Here is a 22,994-nt window from a genome sequence, read left to right on the forward strand (position 1 = left end):
TATCTGGACCCGACCTCACTTCCTTACTGACCAAAATCCCACAATGTCTGTCTGCTATTTCATCCTTCTTTTCTGCTCGTTTTCTAAAACTGAACATGGACAAAACAGAATTCATCATCTTTCCCCCACCTCACTCTACCCCTCCATCCGACCTATCAATCAATGTCAATGGCTGCTCACTTTCCCCGGTCCCACAAGCTTGGTGCCTTGGGGTGATCCTTGACTCTACCCTCTCTTTCAAGCCACATATGCAAGCCCTTGCCTCCTCTTGCCGATTCCAACTCAAAAACATTTCCCCGATCCGTGCATTCCTTGACCATGAAACCACCAAAACACTAGTACATGCCCTTATCATCTCTCGCCTCGACTACTGCAATCTCCTACTCTCTGGCCTCCCCTCTAGCACTCTGGCACCACTCCAATCCATCCTAAACTCTGCTGTCCGACTAATCCACCTGTCTCCCCGTTACTCCCCAGCCTCTCCTCTCTGCCAGGCCCTTCACTGGCTTCCTATTGCCCAGAGGCTCCAGTTCAAAACCCTAACTATGACATACAAAGCCATTTACAACCTAACTGTCTACAACCTGCAGTAATCCCCAGTCTACTGAACCGCCGCATGACCAGCTCTACCCTCTCCTGGTGTATCCTCACCCATCCCCTGTAGACTGTGAGCCCTCGCGGGCAGGGTCCTCTCTCCTCCTGTACTTGTGTGTGCCTTGTTTTACTCATGTTTATTGTACTTGTCTATATTTGCCCCGTTCACATGTAAAGCGCCATGGAATAAATGGCGCTATAAAAATCTATAATAATAATAATAATAATAATAATAAAAGCTCTTAAACAGCAATGTAACTATAGTAATAGCTGCAGTATGGGACTTGGCAGGCACCAAACACTCTACATATGTTTCGTAGGTTAGCCTTTTTCCAGAAGAAGGCTAACTGCCAAAACGTACGTCGGGTGTTTGGTGCATGCCGCGTCCCATGCTAGAGGTATACTTCACTATGGGTGTAGGTGTTAATTAATGGTAAGAGGAACCTGGGATGGTAGTGTGAACAAAGCCCAGGCTACAATTGAGTATTCTGTAATAAGCTACGATGTGCTGCAAGTTAATTAAGCCATTTAAAAAATTCTGAAAAAGTTTCAAAAGTAAATTGTCTAACTCTAAAAATTGACCACCTTTCATTTTCTCATGTCGTCTCCAGTCATTTCAGTACAAATTACGACATGACAGTCTACTTTTTCGGTGTTATTTTTTCTTAAGATTCATACACCTTTCAATTTTAAGACGTTTCAACGCTGATGTACTGAAATCTACCTATATTACCGTTTGACAAATGTAACAAGTGAAGATATGCAAATTCTTTGCAGAAAGCTGACATGCTGCCATTCATCAAGCAAGCTCCGGAAGAGAATGATCCATTATATGGAGTGTAGAGCAGACAGCCGATACCTGTGTGCCCGCCGTGGATTAGAATCTATCCGTAACGTTATAACTGGAGGCAGGTTACTTCTCCCAAATGTGGCCCTGACCACCCCTCTGCCTGAATGCTGCAGAATACTCTCACATAGTGATTTATGACTTCTGCTATCCTTTCCCAGCACACTATTTCATAGTTATTAATGTTTCACAAGTACTTCTGTCTGAGAAGCTCCTTATTATGGGAAAGTGTAGTGAGCAGGGAAGCCTCACGGCACCAGGATTTTTGCATTTACTTAGTAAACTTCAATGCAACTGAATTCATAGACCTTAGTTCAGTTACATGTGTATTAACCATAGATTTGTAAAGAATCTGACACCTTCCGAGTGCTCTCTGACCTTTTATCGGATAGCCCTCAGTATAGTCAATATCATACTATGGGGCAGTGCAGATCTGTCTTTTTTTTTCATGCTGATTCGGCATGAGAAAACAATCTGAGAATGCCGCAAGAGGCTCCGCAAATTGGATCACGTGCACCCATACCAGTTTATGGTGTGTGAATCATCGGGCTGCACTCGGGTGTCATCCAAGTGCAGTCTGATTACCGCAGACACAGAGAATGGAGAAATTACGTTTTCCATCTTCTCCACATCTGTGATACGATTCTCAAGCGAGATAATAGGATCACAGTAAGCTAACACTCGGATCAAACCGACACAGAGGTTGATCCAATAACATTAACGTAATCGGCCCCATTTGGTCCGATTTTCTTGCATGTGAGCAAGTCCTCAAAGGGTTGTTAAGGCTTTTTAAAATGGAACCCTACAGTCTCTTTATCGATTATATTGGTTTTTACGCTTTCAGATACTTGGAGAAAACATAGTTTTCGAATAACAGCTTTGTCCTTCTTTAGTGGCGCACCACGGCCCCTTTAAACCTTTTATCTACAGGCATACCAAGAGTCAGGCCACCAATATTAGGTTAAAAAAACTATCTAAAAAGGTGCATTTAGACAATCTGACAAATCAGTCAACAAGCGTATTAACAAACGTTGAGTAATTGTCGGTCAGTGTAAACTAGCTAGTAAACCAGTGTCGAGTGATTTGTATGTAGTCAATCCGCATTAGTTCACAGGCCAAAAGTGTCCAGCCTAAAAAGACCATACAGAATTGGTCATTAATGTTAAAAGCCCGCATAAATCCTTTAAATCAACTCTATCATCCATAACTTCAGAAACCCTTACCAAACTTTAGACTAAATATTCAGTAGATAGCTGTCGGCTGAACAGTCGCTAATTCAACAGCTATCTCTCCTAGCTGAACACTTCGCTCGGCTGGTCAGTCTTTTCTTCTCTATGTGGGAGCCACTAAGCAACTGCCCTGATGGCGGCTTATCTCTATGGAGAATGAGAGGATGCGGGTGGGGTGTAGCAGGACAGATCCATCTCTACCCAACAATTGTATATGGGAGGCCCCCCATAAGGCCGGGGACACACTTAACGTATAAAAAAACGGTCCGTTTTTCACGGCCGAGAATCGCACAAATGATTCAAAAACAGTGATCCGTGTGCAGTGCGAGGATGTGATTTCCTCGCATCAAATGATCCGTGTGACATCCGTGTGACATCCGTATGGCATCCGTAAGCCGAGATTTTCTCGCAAGCTTGCAAAACCGACATCTAATGGATTTATGTGCTCAAATGTTCGGGAAAACATATATATATATATATATATATATATATATATGTCATTGAGACACATATATATATATTCTGTATTTATATTTCATTCAGCGCGATATCTGTGAAAAATTACAGACACGAGCGAGTGGTTTATCGCAGCTCGTGCCTGTAATATTAGTTAACCCCTCCAGATGGATTACCTCGTGGGACGTGATAGGACATCAGAGAAGGTATGTATATTGTGTGTTTATTGTTTTGCCAAGCGAGGGTCTGAAAATGGATTGAGAGAGCAATAAATTATTACAACAACCGCTGTGTTTATTTCATTAAAATACTTTTAAATCATGTGTGTGTGTGTGTGTTTTTTTAACCCTTTCCAACAATTGGATTAATAATGGATAGGTGACATAATTGACGCCTCTCCATTATTAATCTGGCTTAATGTCACCTTCCAATAGCAAGGTGGCATTAACCCTTCATTACCCCATATCCCACCGCTACAGGGAGTGGGAAGAGAGTGGCCAAGTGCCAGAATAGGCGCATCTTCCAGATGTGCCTTTTCTGGGGTGGCTGGGGGCAGATGTTTTAGCCACGGGGGGGCCAATAACCATGGACCCTCTCCTGGCTATTAATATCTGCCCTCAGTCACTGGCTTTACCATTCTGGCGGAGAAAATTGCGCGGGAGCCCACACCAATTTTTTCCGCCATTTAACCCTTTATTTTAGCAGCTACAGCGGCCAAATTTTGCACATACACACTACTAACATTAGTAGTGTGGAATATGCAAAAAAAAGGGGGATATGAGATGGTTTACTGTATGTAAACCATGTCTCATATCCTGTCGGGTTTGTGAAGGAGAAATGCAAAGCCGGCAATTGAATTACCGGCTTTTCTATAGAACACCGCTGCATATTTCTCGCAATGCACACGCATGGTCCGTGTGTAATCCGATTTTTTCTCGCACCCATAGACTTGCATTGGCGAGTCTCGGCCGAGATACGCTGACAATCGCAGCCTGCTGCGAGTTCCCTCGGATCTGAAATACGGTGGAGAAAATATCGGATGATGGGAGCTGAACCATAGATTAACATTGGGCCGAGTGCTATGCGATTTTTTATCGCATAGCACTCGTCCGTATTACGGTCTAGTGTGACCCCGGCCTAACACACATTATACTGTTAGACGATCCTGGCTATATCGATGGGTTCGGAGGACTTCAGTCTAATGTGTATGGAAGTCTTAACTTTAAAGTGGATTGTATGAGGTTAAAAGAAAGGATCTGATAAAAGAAGCTTTATCTGATGACAGCTCTGCCCCATTCATGAATTAAAATGAGCTTCAGTACCAGACCCTTTTCCGAAGGGAGATGCTACCAACTGTGGAAACTATTGTACTATTGCACCGATTCTACTGCCAAAGATCCTGCAAAGACAGTTACTTTAACAAGAGGAACAAGAGATGTGATTGCAAATATTAGATGGATAAGGTAAAAAGGGCAAATAATACAACAAGATTTATTTTTGTTTCATCAACTACAGCAAACCCTTCAACTGTGTTGATCACCAGAAACTTTGGAATACCATGAAGGATATTGGTGTGCTGAACCATCTGATCCTTTACATCAACCAAGAAGCAACAGTCCGAACGGAACACGGCGACATGGAATAGCTCAAAGTAGAGCGAGGCGTCAGACAAGGCTGCATCCTGTCACCATTTCTCTTCAATTTACATGCAGAATCTAGTTTCAGGAAGGCTGGACTTGCCGTAAAAGAAGGAATAAAAATTGCTAGATGAGTCATCAATGATCTTAAATACGCAGACGATACAACATTGATAGCAACAAGTGTAGATGGAATGAAGGACTTATTATGGATTGTCAAGATGCAAAGCTCGAACATGTGACTGGGACATACTGTATGTGAGATGGACAGCGAAGAACTGGAAATTTTAAAGGACTTCAACCTACTCAGATCAATGATCATTCAAGATGCAATGATGACACCGGAAGTCACTGGAGTCACTGGACAAGGTCTTCAAATTGAGGAACAGTTCACTGGCGATGAAGAGATGGCTCGCGCATAGTTTGGTCTTTTCTGTGGTAACATACGGATTCAAAATCTGGACTTAAAGAAACAAGAGAAGGATGTTATTAATAATTTGAATGGCAAGAAGCATAAACAAATTAATTTTAGGACAAATCAAGCCATACATGTCACTCGAAGCAAGGATGACCAAGCTACGACTTGCCTACTTTGGACTCATCATACGAAGAGAACAATCACTGGAGAAGGACATCATGGTCGGGAGAATAGAAGGAACAAGTCGAATAGGAAGACCAGTAACCCGATGTCTTGAAACAATGAAGAGAACATCAGAGAACATCCTGGTGGACCTATCTAGGCTTGCTTAAGATTGATCTTCCTACAGATCCCTCATACATCAAGTCGCTATGGCTCGATATGGAGCCGAGGCCGTTAAAATAAAATAAATCAATACCACACACAGCCCATACAGATTTGGCATTGTTTTAGTCTGGAAAAGGAATGGATTATTTTTTATAATTTCTCACAAACCTATTTCTGTTGGTTTTCCAATGTTGCACAGACTACGACCTGTAAAAATAAAAACTGTAGCAGGTTAACTGGACTGCTGAGAGGCTACTGGGAATTCGATTCTCATTACTTTCCTGTCTAAGCATCAACTCTATTTGAAAGTAAAATAAGACAATCACATATAAAGTAGCTCAAAAATATTCAGTAGAAGCTTCCATACCTGCATACAGGGCACATATTATTCTCGATACCTCCGTGACAGATCTGTCAATGCTGTAAATCTACGTTTCTTAGCTTCTGCAATACTATACATATACAAGTATGCTGAATGTGTACACATGATGGTAGAAGGCGCAGTGTGGCTATTACGGTATATTTCAAAAATTGAAAGCAAATATTTGCTCCACAGGTAAATTGAGGGCAGAGACGGTCACATTTAAGACACTCTTCGGTAACCTTGTCACTTTTTCTATTCTCTGAATTTAGCTGTGACTCCTATTGAACCCTGGTGCCCATAGGGATTGGACTGTCAAAGCTTAAACATGCGCTGATAACAAAAGCATTGTAAGATCTGTAATACAGTAGTAAAACAATACTTGTCACTTGCAGACCCGGCTCGGTCTTAGAACTTGGTGTTGGTTATGGTCTAGGAGTAACTATTAAATGTGGCATAGCTTGAAGCTCATGGGCCCTATTGCAAAATTTCCAACAGGGAAATGAATATTATTGTATTCTCATATGAGCCAAAAGGTTCTTTGGGGCCCCCTAGGCTCAAGGGCCCAAGTGCGACTGCAACTCCTACACCTGCTAAAGTTACGGCCCTGACTATTGCATTAACATAAATTATTATCACAAATTCTTCATAAAACTTTCAAGGCACAACATTCAGTTGGATACTCAAGGTCAGAGACAATTTTAGCTAACTCGGGGAGATCCTTTTTGAGACAATATTTTTCTTCTTAAAGCGAATCTGTTACCAGGTTTTACTATCCCATCTTAGAGCAGCATGATATCTAGACAAACACCCTGATTCCAGTGATGTGATACCTATATTACTGGATCAGCAGTCCTCTTAATACTGAGCTCTGTATAACCCCACCCTCACCACTGATTAGCAGCTCTCTGTGTACACTGTGCATAGGCAGAAAGCAGTCAATCAGTGGTGGGAGTGTAGTTGGACTAGCAGGCCAAATACTCCTCTAGTGATAATCTCATGCTGAAAAAACAGTGATTTAATGCAAAATAAAGGAAGCAGCCCAGTAAGTCGAATCGCTGGAATCAAGGTCTTTGCTACTGTATCATGCTGTTCTTAGATTACATAGCAAAAATCTGGTGACAGGTTCCCTCCAAATGCATGTATTTTTGTCTAAAAATAATTTGTAATTGGACTTCATTAAACAATGTTCATCTTCTATAGCCTTTTAGTTGTGCTGGCTATTGCTGGCTGCAGAATGGGTTAAATGAGAATCTGTCAGTGAGCTAGCTCATACACGGTGGAGATCCCATACAAAGTGGCAAGCACATGCATGTGGCGAGCCCATGCACGGTGGTGAACCCATACACGGTGAAGAGCCCAAGCATGGTGGTGAGCCCATGCACGGTGGAGAGCCCATACATGGTGGCAAGCCCATACATGGTGAAGAGCCCAAGCACGGTGGAGAGCCCATGCATGGTGGAGAGTCCATGCATGGTGGAGAGCCCATGCATGGTGGAGAGCCCATACACAGTGGAGAGCCCATACACGGTGAAGAGCCCAAGCATGGTGGAGAGCTCATGCACAGTGAGAGGCAATGCACAGTGGTGAGCCCATGCACGGTGGCGAGCCCATACACCGTGGAGAGCCCATACATGGTGGAAAGCCCATACACTGTGGAGAGCCCATACCCGGTGGAGAGCCCATACATGATGGAGAACTCGTACACAGTGGAGAGCCCATACACAGTGGAGAGCCCATACCCGGTGGAGAGCCCATATACGGTATAAGAGCCCATACTCGGTGAAGAGCCCATATAGGGTGGCGAGCCCATACACTGTGGAGAGCCCATACATGGTGGAGAGCCCATACCCAGTGGAGAGCCCATACATGGTGGAGAACCCATACATGGTGGAGAGTCCATGCATGGTGGCGAGCCCATACATGGTGGCAAGCCCATACATGGTGAAGAGCCCAAGCACGGTGGAGAGCCCATGCATGGTGGAGAACCCATGCATGGTGGAGAGCCCATACCCAGTGGAGAGCCCACACATGGTGGAGAACCCATACATGGTGGAGAGCCCATGCATGGTGGCGAGCCCATACATGGTGGCAAGCCCATACATGGTGAAGAGCCCAAGCACGGTGGAGAGCCCATGCATGGTGGAGAACCCATGCATGGTGGAGAGCCCATACACAGTGGAGAGCCCATACACAGTGGAGAGCCCATACACGGTGAAGAGCCCAAGCACGGTGGAGAGCTCATGCACAGTGAGAGGCAATGCACAGTGGTGAGCCCATGCACGGTGGCGAGCCCATACACCGTGGAGAGCCCATACATGGTGGAAAGCCCATACACTGTGGAGAGCCCATACCCGGTGGAGAGCCCATACATGATGGAGAACTCGTACACAGTGGAGAGCCCATACACGGTGAAGAGCCCATACCCGGTGGAGAGCCCATATACGGTAAAAGAGCCCATACCCGGTGAAGAGCCCATATAGGGTGGCGAGCCCATACATGGTGGAGAGCGCATACCCAGTGGAGAGCCCATACATGGTGGAGAACCCATACATGGTGGAGAGCCCATACAAGGTGGAGAGCCCAAGCACAGTGGCGATCACATACACCATAGAGAGCCCATATACGGTGGCGAGCCCATACACGGTGGAGAGCCAATACACAGTAGAGAGACCATGCACGGTGGCTTGCCCACATATGGTGGAGAGCCCATACACGGTGGAGAGCCCATACACGGTGGCTTGCCCAAATATGGTGGAGAGCCCATACATTGGTGAGCCCATATACGATGGAGAGCCCATACACGGTGGTGAGCCCATACACAGTGGAGAGCCCAAGCATGGTGGAGAGCCCATGCACAGTGAGAGCCCATGCACGGTGGAGAGCCCATGCATGGTGGTGAGCCCATGCATGGTGGAGAGCCCATACATGGTGGAGAGCCCAAGCACGGTGGAGAGCCCATGCACAGTGAGAGCCCATGCACAGTGGTGAGCCCATGCACAGTGGCAAGGCCATACACCGTGGAGAGCCCATACATGGTGGAAAGCCCATACACTGTGGAGAGCCCATACCCGGTGGAGAGCCCATACATGATGGAGAACTCATAAACAGTGGAGAGCTCATACATGGTGGAGAGCCCATACCCGGTGCAGAGCCCATATACGGTGGAGAGCCCATAGTCGGTGAAGAGCCCATATAGGGTGGCGAGCCCATACACTATGGAGAGCCCATACATGGTGGAGAGCCCATACCCAGTGGAGAACCCATACATGGTGGAGAGCCCATACAAGGTGGGGAGCCCAAGCACAGTGGCGAGCACATACACTGTCAAGAGCCCATATACGGTGGTGAGCCCATACACAGTGGAGAGCCAATACACGTTGGCAAGCCCATACACGGTGGCGAGCCCATACACAGTAGAGAGCTCATACATGGTGGCTTGCCCACATATGGTGGAGAGCCCATACATGGTGGAGAGCCCATACATGGTGGAGAGCCCATACATGGTGGCTTGCCCAAATATGGTGGAGAGCCCATACACTGTTGCGAGCCCATATACGATGGAGAGACCATACATGGTGGCGAGCCCATACATGGTGGCGAGCCCATACACGGTGGCGAGCCCATACGCAGTGGAGAGCCAATACATGGTGGCAAGCCCATACACGGTGGCAAGCCCATACACAGTGGAGAGCCCATACATGGTGGCCTGCCCATACATGGTGGCTTGCCCACATATGGTGGAGAGCCCATACACTGGCAAGCCCATACACAGTGGCTTGCCCATACACGGTTGTGAGGCCATACATGGTGGAGAGCCCATACACGTTGGAGAGCCCATACACGGTGGAGAGCTCATACATGGTGGAGAGCCCATACACGATGGAGAGCCCATACACGGTGGAGAGCCCATACATGGTGGAGAGCCCATACACGATGGAGAGCCCATACACGGTGGAGAGCCCATACATGGTGGAGAGCCCATACACGATGGAGAGCCCATACACTGTGGAGAGCCCATACATGGTGGAGAGCCCATACCCAGTGGAGAGCCCATACATGGTGGAGAACCCATACATGGTGGAGAGCCCATGCATGGTGGCGAACCCATACATGGTGGCAAGCCCATACATGGTGGAGAGCCCAAGCACGGTGGAGAGCCCATGCATGGTGGAGAACCCATGCATGGTGGAGAGCCCATACACAGTGGAGAGCCCATACACAGTGGAGAGCCCATACACGGTGAAGAGCCCAAGCACGGTGGAGAGCTCATGCACAGTGAGAGGCAATGCACAGTGGTGAGCCCATGCACGATATACGATGGAGAGACCATACATGGTGGCGAGCCCATACATGGTGGCGAGCCGATACACGGTGGCGAGCCCATACACCGTGGAGAGCCCATACATGGTGGAAAGCCCATACACTGTGGAGAGCCCATACCCGGTGGAGAGCCCATACATGATGGAGAACTCGTACACAGTGGAGAGCCCATACACGGTGAAGAGCCCATACCCGGTGGAGAGCCCATATACGGTAAAAGAGCCCATACCCGGTGAAGAGCCCATATAGGGTGGCGAGCCCATACATGGTGGAGAGCGCATACCCAGTGGAGACCCAGTGGAGAGCCCATACATGGTGGAGAACCCATACATGGTGGAGAGCCCATACAAGGTGGAGAGCCCAAGCACGGTGGAGAGCCCATGCACAGTGAGAGCCCATGCACAGTGGTGAGCCCATGCACAGTGGCAAGGCCATACACCGTGGAGAGCCCATACATGGTGGAAAGTCCATACACTGTGGAGAGCCCATACCCGGAGGAGAGCCCATACATGATGGAGAACTCATAAACAGTGGAGAGCTCATACATGGTGGAGAGCCCATACCCGGTGCAGAGCCCATATACGGTGGAGAGCCCATAGCCGGTGGAGAGCCCATATAGGGTGGCGAGCCCATACACTATGGGGAGACCATACATGGTGGAGAGCCCATACCCAGTGGAGAACCCATACATGGTGGAGAGCCCATACAAGGTGGGGAGCCCAAGCACAGTGGCGAGCACATACACTGTCAAGAGCCCATATACGGTGGTGAGCCCATACACAGTGGAGAGCCAATACACGTTGGCAAGCCCATACACGGTGGCGAGCCCATACACAGTAGAGAGCTCATACATGGTGGCTTGCCCACATATGGTGGAGAGCCCATACATGGTGGAGAGCCCATACATGGTGGAGAGCCCATACATGGTGGCTTGCCCAAATATGGTGGAGAGCCCATACACTGTGGCGAGCCCATATACGATGGAGAGACCATACATGGTGGCGAGCCCATACATGGTGGCGAGCCGATACACGGTGGCGAGCCCATATGCAGTGGAGAGCCAATACATGGTGGCAAGCCCATACACGGTGGCAAGCCCATACACAGTGGAGAGCCCATACATGGTGGCCTGCCCATACATGGTGGCTTGCCCACATATGGTGGAGAGCCCATACACTGGCAAGCCCATACACAGTGGCTTGCCCATACACGGTTGTGAGGCCATACATGGTGGAGAGCCCATACACGGTGGAGAGCCCATACACGGTGGAGAGCTCATACATGGTGGAGGGCCCATACACGATGGAGAGCCCATACACGGTGGAGAGCCCATACATGGTGGAGAGCCCATACACGATGGAGAGCCCATACACGATGGAGAGCCCATACACGGTGGAGAGCCCATACATGGTGGAGAGCCCATACACGATGGAGAGCCCATACATGGTGGAGAGCCCATACACGGTGGAGAGCCCATACATGGTGGAGAGCCCATACACGGGACTTTTATCATGGACAAGTTGCAGATACATGTCACTGCATTACAAAAATAGATGTAATTAACAATGTCATCCATAGGTTATGAATATCCACCTGCCTAAATGAAACGAGATAAGCCGGCAATATTATCATCATGGAGGATGGGAGCTTACCAGGCAATAATGTTATAAAGTCAGTAAATACAAATAGAATAGTGACTATCAGGGGGAAAAGACCCCCAAATTTGTGGAGAGGCCATCCCCCAAGACTTACAAACAAGTAAAATATGTTATCATTCGCAATCATAGTAAGAAAAGGGAACAAAGACAGTAACATTGTGAAGGCAGCACATTAATCACAGACCTTTGGTAGAAAATGGGGTTGACATGAAAGAGGTAATTGACCTTTGGGAAAATTGCTTCCCCAAGAAACCTCAGACTCCAGAGGAATCATTTATCCAGGGAAGCCTCATGCGCTCACATTTTAAACTGATTCATCAAAGCTTTGAAAAGTCACAATTTTTGGTTGTGATATTTCGCGTTATAACCCGGTTTGAAGCAGCTACTCCAGAATGGGGTGGAGATGGGGAGGAGCCAGTACAAAATGGGGTGTGGCTTCGCCCACCTGTCAATTTATTAAAAATGCTGGTGTTTCATGCTCATTGACTGGAGTAGCATTTCTGGCTCATGCCACTGATAAGATGTACTGAATTCTTTAAGTAGCCTGCATCTTTTATAAATTCACAGTCTGCTGCTTACGCCCCCAATGTGCACACACATACCTTAAATCACAAAGTTTAGGCTGAACATATATTATACCATTTTCAGCACTTAATAAATTCCAGTCTTAAAGCCTCCATTTTATGTGCTCCTGGAATATCTACACCGCCATGCAACATAATTGACATTTTAAAATGTCTGCAATCTCCTGTCTGCATCATTAATATGACTTCTGATCCCATTGACTATACAAATCAGTTTCCTAAGAGACTTGAAGGGAATCTTTCACCAATGTATGATGTATCACTTGCTGGACTGCTTAGTGTAGTTTTTATAAAACTACTGTTTTATCAGCTGGAGATTATCACTAGGGGACTACTTGACCTGCTGACAGGTAGTCCAGCCACGCCCACATGACTGCTTTCTGTGTTCACAATTCATAAGCAGAAATCAGCCAATCAGTGGTGTGGGCGGGGTTATATAGCGCTCAGCATTCAGAGAACTGGTAGATCTGCAGTAGTATAAACCAGTGATTTTATAAAAAATGTAGCAAACAGCCCATTAAGTGACAAACCAATGGAATCAGGGTCTCTGCCCCTACATCATGCTGCTATCAGATGGGGAAACAAAAACTTGGTGACAGATTCATATACATCAGAAAAATATTTGTTAGAATATGTTAATTTAAGTGGGATCAGCCAACTAATTATGTTTTAGAGTCGCTTGAAACTCCACTGGAGATTTGGGGAAAAGAAGGATTAGGCATGACAAGTCTTAATATGCTCCATGGTTTGTTCACACAGTAGATATGTCACTGCAGATAGCAGGAGGGCAGGAAGTTTACGATGGGGTCAAACAGCATTTTTAAGTGTATTAACACCTTAACTGTGGTGGCCACAAAAATTAGAAAATAAGGCTCCCACAAAAAATAGGTAAGGCACCTTCATTAATGAGGCCGGCTGCCGTTAAGGGCTAAGTTTATAGGGTGTGTGCTTTAAAATAGTGGGGAGTGTAATCAGAGAATTGGAAAAAAAATTAGGTAAAGTCTAGAGATAAGCGGATTGATTCACTGTGAATTGACTTTAGGATGGATTTTCTGAAATTCTCTGGTCAGGTAAATTTGAATAATTTGCAGTTCAATTTGTGGGGATCACACACAAAACTTGCCCAATTCAGTTTTCACATACTGCTGAGGATTACAACAACCATGTCAAAAGAATGAGCTCATGATGTCAGGCGTGGCCAAGCAAGCTTACCCAAAATGCATTGCAATATCGCATCATATGATCTAGCACAGCCAATCAGGGGGACAATCACAGAGATTATAAAAGTTGAGGGCAGGGAATGCAGTGGCCACTTTTCACAGCCTAGGTATAGGAGGCCAGTGCGCACAGCTTATTTCACATAGGGATAGAAAAAAGCTGAAATCTGATTGTCGTGCACTAGTGTAGTGCTGAAGCCCATTGAAAATGGGAGTGGTAGTCTCTAGGTCTGTGAATAAGAATACGATTCAAGAGATAAGGAGGTGCTGGATCTGCAGAGTCAGTGTAACTATTCGGTGATTGATTTGAGATATACTGTAGCATCCACACCTTAACAACATCATTTTTAATTCTGCTCACTGATTGCAAGGAGGGCAGCTTAGTACCCCTCTGACATAATTTTGTTTTTGCATTAAAGTGCTCAAAAGGACTTTATTAGAGTGCTACAAGACCTCAGAGTGTTATACACGTATATTCCTGGCACAGAGAGTCTTTGCGGTATTTAGATTTGCCGCAAATCAAATTTTGTGGAAAAATTCGGCAAAGCTGGCAAATATGAATTTCAAAATATCCACTAATCTCTAGTAATGTCCACAGAGCTGAGGGTTCAATTGTTTAGCAAACTAAAGCTTTATGTGTAAATTTTGCTTAAATGGAATCTGTCAGCAGGTTTTTGCTACCTCATCTGAGAGCAGCATGATGTAGGAAAAGACCCTGAATTCAGCAATGTGTCACTTAGTTTACTGAGTGCAGCAGTTGTGACACAATCAGAGTTTTTAGATGTAGCATGTAGCACGTAGCAGAGCTCAGAAAAGTAACCCGGCCTACAGCACAGCTTTCTGTGTACATTGTCTATTGACAGTGAGCTGCTTATCAGAGGAGGAGGTATGGTCCGACCAGGGGCTCACATGCACTGTATTCCTGGAAGTGATAATGTCCTGGTGATAAAACCTTCATTGTATGGAAGCAACAGCACATAGCTTAACAAGTGACACATCGCTGAATTCAGTGTTTTAATTCCTACATCATGCTGTCCTCAGATTAGATAGCAAGAGCTGCTGACAGATTCTCTTTAAAAGGGGTTGTAAATACTGATGAGTGAGCGTGCTCGGATAAGGTGGGTTATCCGAGTGTGCTCGTGTCCTAATCGAGTATTTCCATATGCTCAAAAAAAAATGCTCCAGTTGCTGCGGCTGCATGTCTCATGGCTGTTCGACAGACACAGCACATGGAGGGATTGCCTGTTCGTTAGACAATCCCTGCATGTGTTACAGCTGTCAAACAGTCGCAAGACATGCAGCCGCGGTGACTTGCACATTTTTTTTTTTTATCATGCCGAAAATACTTAATTAGGACACGAATGTTCTCGGATAACCCCCTTATCCGAGCACGCTCACTCATCACTAGTTGTAAATAGTGATGAGAGAATGTGCTCAGATAACGTCTTTTCCGAGCATGCTCAGGTGTTATCTGAGCTTCTGGACGTGCTTGTGTATTATGTTCCAGTCCCTGCGGCTGCATGATTTGCGTCTGTTAGACAGTCTCAACCCATGTGGGGATTCCCTAACAGCCGCAAATCATGCAGCTGCAGGGACTGGAACATAATATACGAGCACGCTCAGATAACACCCGAGCATGCTCGGACAAGACCTTATCCAAGAACGTCTGCTCAGCTCTAGTTGTAAAGTCACTAAACATTAACAAAAATGCTCAGAATGCTTTAAATAAATAAATAATAATAATATTCCCCATACCGCTAATTTGCTGTTTCCAATCTGATCCTGCCCAGGTCCCTACTAGTGTCTGTACTTTCTGTTGGGTTGAGTCAGTATTGAGGTGACATGTCTGCCTGGATGGAACAAGAAGTACAAACATGGTGGAGGGACCTGGGCAGCAGTGGAACGGAGCAAGTGGAGATTAGTAAAGTGGGTGTTATTTATGATATTCTTTTACAGGGAACCTGTCACCCCAAAATTCGCCTATAAGCTGCGGCCACCGGCATCAGGGTCTTATCTACAGCATTCTGTAATGCCGTAGATAAGTTCCCGATGTAACCTGAAAGATAAGAAAAGCAGGTGATATTATACTCACCCAGGGGTGGTCCCGATGCGGTCCGGGTCCGGCACCTCCCATCTTCGTACGATGTCATCCTCTTCTTTGCTTCCTGTCATGGCTCCTGCGCAGATGTACTTTGTCTGCCCTGTTGAGAGCAGAGCAAAGGGCTGCAGTGCACAGGCACTGCGCCTCTCTGACCTTTCCCGGCGCCTGCGCACTGCAGTACGTTGCTCTGCCCTCAACAGGGCAGATAAAGTATGCCTGCATCGGAGCCGCGACAGGAAGCAAAGAAGAGGACGCCATCGTATGAAGATGGGAAGCCCCGGACCGCAACGCCCATCGGATCGGACCTAAGTGGGACCGCCCCCCAGGTGAGTATAATCTAACCTCTTTTTCTCATCTTGCAGGTGACATCGGGGGCTTATCTACAGCATTACAGAATTCTGTAGATAAGCCCCTGATGGCGGTGGCCGCAGCTTATAGGCGAATTTTGGTGTGACAGATTCCCTTTAAAGCATTACTAGTGTTAAAAATACAGTAAAATCCCCAACAATCCTTTTAATATCACTATTTCCGGATTCTTCCGAATATTGTGCCATGTAAGTCAGTCTTTTGTTTGTGGCAAGTTTGATCATTTCACTGTATTCAGATGTATTGGACCAATATTGATCCAATTTTAATTCTGATATTTTTCTCCATTTTCAGGACCAAACTGCTTTGCAGGCACCACTATCATCCCAGCAGGGATTGAAGTCAAAGTGGATGATTGTAACATTTGTCACTGCCACAACGGAGACTGGTGGAAACCGGCACAGTGTTCAAAAAGAGAGTGCCATGGGAAGCCAACCCTATAGACATGCGGTGCCTATGCCAGATATGTGAGGGGCTGCCTCGACATCCGAGCTCATGGACTAGATAAACTCTTAAGACTTCAAAAAACATTGGACAAGAGCAGCACAGAGGATACAGGCACAAACAATGGTCCCTTCTTATGTAAAGGTGTTAGATTGTGCCGGATCCAGCTATGTACACGGCAATGAACTTCACACACAGCTCTGCATCACGTAATGTCCTCCTCTGGGGGCGGCTTCAATTTTATGACAAGGTTTAACCAAACAGAACGCCGAGACTTTCTAGTGTGACACTGTGAGGAAACGTTGGTTCCATTTCATCGGTTCCCGACCAGTTCACCTGACAATCTTTTCTTTCTTTGTAGTCTCCTGTTATTTCCTGCCATATTTTGCAAACCTTGAATTTGTGTGCTCCAATAAAATTCGCAATCTACACTAGTCCGTAGTCACAGTAAAGGAAAGCCATCATCAGAAAATCACCATAAGGTTTTCGTGTTACATGTATATTTCCTTGACAATGTAAATTTGTATTTTTTTCATATCATTCATGATGTGTATTTATAAACTAAAGCAAAATGAGCAATCTGGCAAATTTCACAATGACCATTGGGGCTCTTTTAGACTCATACTTCCTATCCTTACAGGAAGAGGTTTCATGAAGTCTGCACATCATTATAGGCAGGCTTACAGTGACAGGTAGCACCTCCATACTGATAACACAGGATCCATCAATCACAATAGACAATGTCACAACTGACCCTGCTTCCCCTTCCTTCACAATTACTTTTTCATAGGCTCATTAGATACTTCAATCTAAAAGAGAGGGTCAATTCCGTTCATTGTGGCTATGTACATGTATTGTTTCCTGAAACAACCGGAAATTAGGGTGTAATAAAGCCCCAGTAGCCAATGTGAAAACTAGAAGATTTCTATTTTTTATTTTTAATACAGATTGTTACATATACAAAAAGAAAACTAAAAACCATAGGCAGAATTGTTTAAAAATTATTTAAACAGAAACTAATTTAAAGAATAGGTAAATTTTCCAATGACAGCTTCCCTTTAAAACAAATGCAATCAATGCCAAAAATATGAAAACATAATATAGTATGGTTTCCAAGCAAACCGAAGTCTGCTCAGTCTGTGAAAGCAAGTAGTTTTGATCATTTGGAGTACAGAGAGGCTACATAACATACATTCACATTTTTTTGCTGAAAAAAACAAGTAGAGATATTATTAAATAAATAAATAACTTTGGTAAGTTTTAGAGACACCATAGATTTCAATGCCCAGTTCATGTGCCTTTTGAAGCTTCTTTTAACTGCTGCTCACAAAGATCCATACACCACATTCAAACAGCCTGTGTATGGGACTTACTCCGACAGGGGAGCCACCATATTTTAAAGGGAATCTGTCAGCTGCCTTTTGCTATGAAATCTCAAAACAGTATAATATAGGGACGGAGTCATGGATTACAGAGATGTGTCACTTACTGGGCTGTATTTTCCTGTTTCAAAATAATCACTGTTTCATCATCAGGAGATTGTAACTCCTGGTCCAACCACCACTGATTGGCAGCTTTCTGTGTACATTGTATATTGACAGAACACTGCTAACCAGTGGTGTAGGCAGGGTTACACAATTCTCAGCACTCTGAGCTCTGCTAGATCTGCAACAGTTCTTTCAAAACTGCTGCAACCTGTAAACTAAGTGCTAGAATTGGGGTGTCTCAGTCCCTACATCATGCTGTTCAGATTACATAGCAAAAATCTGCCGACAGATTTCCTTTAATTGTCTTAATAAATGTTAAGGATCTTACTGGGCAGCAGTTAAAAGGGGCTTCTAAAAGAGCATGATTTGGGGTCTCAGTGCTAGAATTGGGGTCTCAGTCCCTACATCATGCTGTTCAGATTACATAGCAAAAATCTGCCGACAGATTTCCTTTAATTGTCTTAATAAATTTTAAGGATCTTACTGGGCAGCAGTTAAAAGGGGCTTCTAAAAGAGCATGATTTGGGCATTGAAACAGCACTGCTACTTAGTGTTTAAGAGAGAAGTATGGAAAATAAGGTAATGATGTAAAGTTGTGTATTGGAAAAATTCATTCCTTTGCAAAGCGTGGAAAATAATTACATAAAAAAGTTTAGATACTCTTTAATCTTTCTCGTATATGCAAGGTATATTCACAATACATCAGTTTATTTTAGTGGTTTTGCAACTATATAATATTAATCAAGGTTTTTGTAAAAAAAAAATGTCAAAAACAGTGAATTCTACTTATAACTTACTTCAAGAGACCTTCTAAACACTTAAAGAATTCAAGTAGTGTTTTGTTGGAATCAATTTACTTACGAAACTTGCTTTGCAATTTTCCACTTTTTGAAGCTTTGTCATCTAAGAGTTGCATGTCCTCCATCAATTTGTTGCCGCTTTCATCATTATTTTGTAGATAATGTCCTGAATATCTTCTATTCTTTAGTAGCTTCGAAAATCATAACCGAAACAGCAGGGACTCCATGATGAGGCATATTATCTCACTTGATATTCACTGTAAGTGGTCGTTGTATTATTGTATGATCAATCATAAATTGAGATCCGATTTATCTGACTGATTACCAAAATTATATTTTTAATGAAAATATTCTACAAAGGATTTTTCTTAGAGATCGGCAAATTTATTCTCGTGGAATTGAATTCTTTCAAATTTTACAAAAATTATTATTTTCCAGATTACAGATTTTCTGTAATTTGCTTCTCACAACTTTAGCAAAATGGCAGCCAGTTGTCCACCATTTTGCTAAACCATAGAGGAGGGCCAATGAAATATTTAAAAATAATAATAATAGTAATACTGACCCCATCGCTCATCTGTCCCATAGCCCTCGCCACCTGCTGTACATTCAGCATATCTCTTCTTTTCGCCTTCCATTCACATAAATCTTCTTCAGCCTGCTTTACTCTATGCCTAGGCTTCCGGCCAACTAGACCTTTGAAATCCCTGCTTTCCGCACTATTGCACTGCGGGACATGACATCATGACGTGTGTCCTCCAAGGCTTTCAGGTCACACAGGAACGTCAGGGGCCTAGTTGGCCAGAAGCCTTGGCCCAGAGTGAAGCAGGCTAAAGAAGGGGGTGCAACATGTGAAGGCAAAAAGGAGATGCATGAAGGATCGTTTTGGTGGTCTGTGGGCACGTTGGACAGCTATCAATGGTTAGAAGGTAGACCCAGTGCATAATGAAGAACATTCAATGCACATTTTCCATAAATATTTCCATGATAAATTTGCATTATTTGATGACATCTAATCTCTTCAGATTTGTCCATCTCCAATTCTTCCCACTTGTTCTTCTAAAATGATTGATAATCATGGTCATATCAATATACTGTGGCACCCCTGGCACATGTGTCTAACGACACCCTACTGGAAAGGGATGGCCAAATGACATTGTCTATTAGTATTATACACATAACATGTTTTTGGTTGTTGACTGGAGGAGTCTCAGGTATGAGAGGAACAGCTGAACACATCAATATAAAACCTTATGCCCTACAGCCTATACACCCCTGTATAAGAATTGGGGAAAAAATAGCAAAATACCATGGAGCCATCTTAAAGGTTATTCCACTTGACCAATAATTTCCATGCACACAGTCTTTAATATATATACAGATTTCGGGTCACGTGATACCCACACTTGACACATACAGGGATCAACGGTATAGTGATGGCATAAAAGGACATACCATTGTCATAGTAGTGGTCATACAGTATATTAAGTCACGTATGGATTTCCTATCAATAAGTTGGTGCCAGTCATATAGTATCATCTATGTAGTTCTGCTAGCCAAATATCAATGTCTATAGTTGTGCCTATGAAGACATGCTAGCTATACGTCAGCAGACAAACAGCAGTGCCAAACATAGTAGTGCCCAAACTGCAGTGCCAACCTAATGGCAGTGCCAAACATAGTAGTGCCGAAACTGCAGTGCCAACCTAATGGCAGTGCCAAACATAGTAGTGCCCAAACTGCAGTACCAACATAATGGCAGTGCCATAGTAGTGTCCAAACTGCAGTGCCAACCTAATGGCAGTGCCAAACATAGTAGTGCCCAAACTGCAGTACCATCCTAATGGCAGTGCCATAGTAGTGTCCAAACTGCAGTGCCAACGTAATGGCAGTGCCAAACATAGTAAATATAGTAGTGCCAAAACTGCAGTGCCAACCGAGTGGCAGTGCCAAACAGAGTAGTGCCCAAAATGCAGTGCCAACTTAATGACAGTGCCAAACATAGTGCCTAAACTGCAGTGACAACCTAATGGCAGTGCTAAACATAGTAATGCCCAAACGGCAGTGCCAACCTAATGACAGTGCCAAACAGAGTAGTGCCCAAACTGCAGTGCCTACCTAATGGCAGTGCCAAACATAGTTGTACCCAAACTGCAGTGCCAACCTAATGGCAGTGCCAAATAGTCTTAACCATGTAGAAGTGCCTAACTAGTGGTCATACGCATAAAGCAGTATCTACGTGGCACTTCAGCCAAATACTACTTTCCATGCTTCCTCATTTTCTCACAACTCTTACATGACCTGGCAGTAACTTCTGCAGCTTCTGCGTTTAGGCTAAATTATTCCTAGGAAATTCTAATATTCGGAAGCCTTTAGAAGTACTACACTCCTTCCACCACACCCCAGCATTACTGAATCAAGGGAGGAAAAGCAGAGAAATAAGCAAGGGTCAAATGATGTAAAAAATAATGTCGGCAGTCCGAAATATGTTTTTTTAAGGTATTACATTTTTATTACATATATATTTGTATGCATTTATAAGGCTTATTAGAGAATAAAGCTGATTAAGAATAAAAGGCTTCTAAATCCTATTATACTTAGTGAAAGGGGTGAGAAAAAGATGAAATACCTTGATAAGTCACTTTTTTTATGTTTGGACGAGAGGTATATGAAAGGTTTAAAATGGTAAGGTACTTTATTATGAAGAATTTGGCTGTATTATGAGGTTATGATATTAACAGCTATACAATTCTATGCCAAACCCCCAACTATATAAACAAGCTTATCTAAAACTCTAGTGTTATCTTGATTTGTCACTTTGTTAAGGCCCCGTCTCACTAAGCGAGATCGCTGCTGCTGAGTCACAAGTTTTGTGACGCAACAGCGACCTCAGTAGCGATCTCGCTATGTGTGACACGTAGCAGCGACCAGGCCCCTGCTGTGAGATCGCTGGTCGTGTCGGAATGGCCTGGACCGTTTTTTGGTCGTTGAGGTCCCGCTGGGTAGCACACATCGCTGTGTTTGACACCTTACCAACGACCTCGTTGACGACTCAGACACTGAATCGTCATAATAGCTCCCATGTGACATCGTTGTACAGGTCGCTACAGGTCGCTGGTGAGATGTCAAACAGTGAGATCGCAGCTGCGATCGTTGGGAAGATCTCACTGTTTGACATCTCACCAGCGACCACATAGCGACGCAGCAACGATCCCTGACAGGTCGTATCGTTGTCGGGATCGCTTTAGCGTCGCTTAGTGAGACGGGGCCTTAAGTGAAGGCTACTTGGATATAAATGTAATCTCCTGAGCCCCCATACAGATTCTGTAATAGGACCCCTACCTACCAAGGGCCATTTATTATAATGGGGTGATTTATATGGCAGAGGGGAATTTATGCCTCTTAAAACAGCATAGCCTGGGTGTGATGGCTACCTTGGCATCCCCTATAACTAAGTCTTGGGAAAGCTTAAAAAATAGGCACCCCCTATAGCTAAACCTGGGGAAGGCTACAAAATAAAAGAAACTGAACTACTGCCTAATGTCTAAATCTGCCATTTGTTGTATGTTGCGAAAGTGTTTCTTTAGGTTTCTTTTATCTATTTTTTTTATTCCATGTTGGAAAATCCCTTTTTGGGGTGGAAGGTTTGCAAAAATATGATAATCAGTAATCCGGCTATTATTTGTGAGTGGTGGAATGGAAGTGGGAACCAGAAGCATTCATTTCATCTCCACCAGCATCACCACAGGGACAATGAATCATTTCACAGTTCTTGGCCATCAATGGGCTGACCTTGGACTACATAGATCTGCTAGATCCTTCACAGACCCTCCTTGTAGCTGATGTCCGTTTCTGAATGGAGATCCTTAATTCAGAATTTCTTGAGAATATTTGAAAATGGCATTGCTAGTCCAGGCAATCGTATCACAAGACTTAGAACTTATAACACTAACATTTTTCCCCTTACACAAAACTAAGGTTGAATAGAACTGTTGGGCTGTTTCTGCAAGTAAACCTTAGACACAGCTTTGTCAACAAGCCATTTTTTGGCTATAAGTAGAAGTGCACATGCGTGACTATACTCTGTCCTAACTGGGGAAACTAACCCCCCATTCTGGTGACTGGTGGCAGTCCCGGTAATCATA

The 22,994-nt window shown here is 44.5% G+C and overlaps 1 protein-coding gene across 3 annotated transcripts in view; it reads left to right on the forward strand.

Annotated features, from left to right (window-relative positions):
- VWC2L (von Willebrand factor C domain containing 2 like) overlaps nt 1-21,020 on the forward strand; it is a 356,174-nt gene extending 335,154 nt beyond the window's left edge. Inside the window, exon 5 of one of the 3 annotated variants that reach the window (XM_077272260.1) lies at nt 16,413-21,020. Coding sequence is in view for 1 of the 3 variants with exons in the window: in XM_077272259.1 (XP_077128374.1) it covers nt 16,413-16,561 (149 nt within the window). In the remaining 2 variants the exon portion in view is untranslated. The remainder of the gene's footprint in view (nt 1-16,412) is intronic. The other 2 variants (XM_077272259.1, XM_077272258.1) reach the window with 2 other exon arrangements.
- Nucleotides 21,021-22,994: the final 1,974 nt, after the last annotated feature.

Source organism: Ranitomeya variabilis, chromosome 7 (assembly GCF_051348905.1).
Source record: "Ranitomeya variabilis isolate aRanVar5 chromosome 7, aRanVar5.hap1, whole genome shotgun sequence".
Lineage (NCBI taxonomy): Eukaryota > Metazoa > Chordata > Amphibia > Anura > Dendrobatidae > Ranitomeya > Ranitomeya variabilis.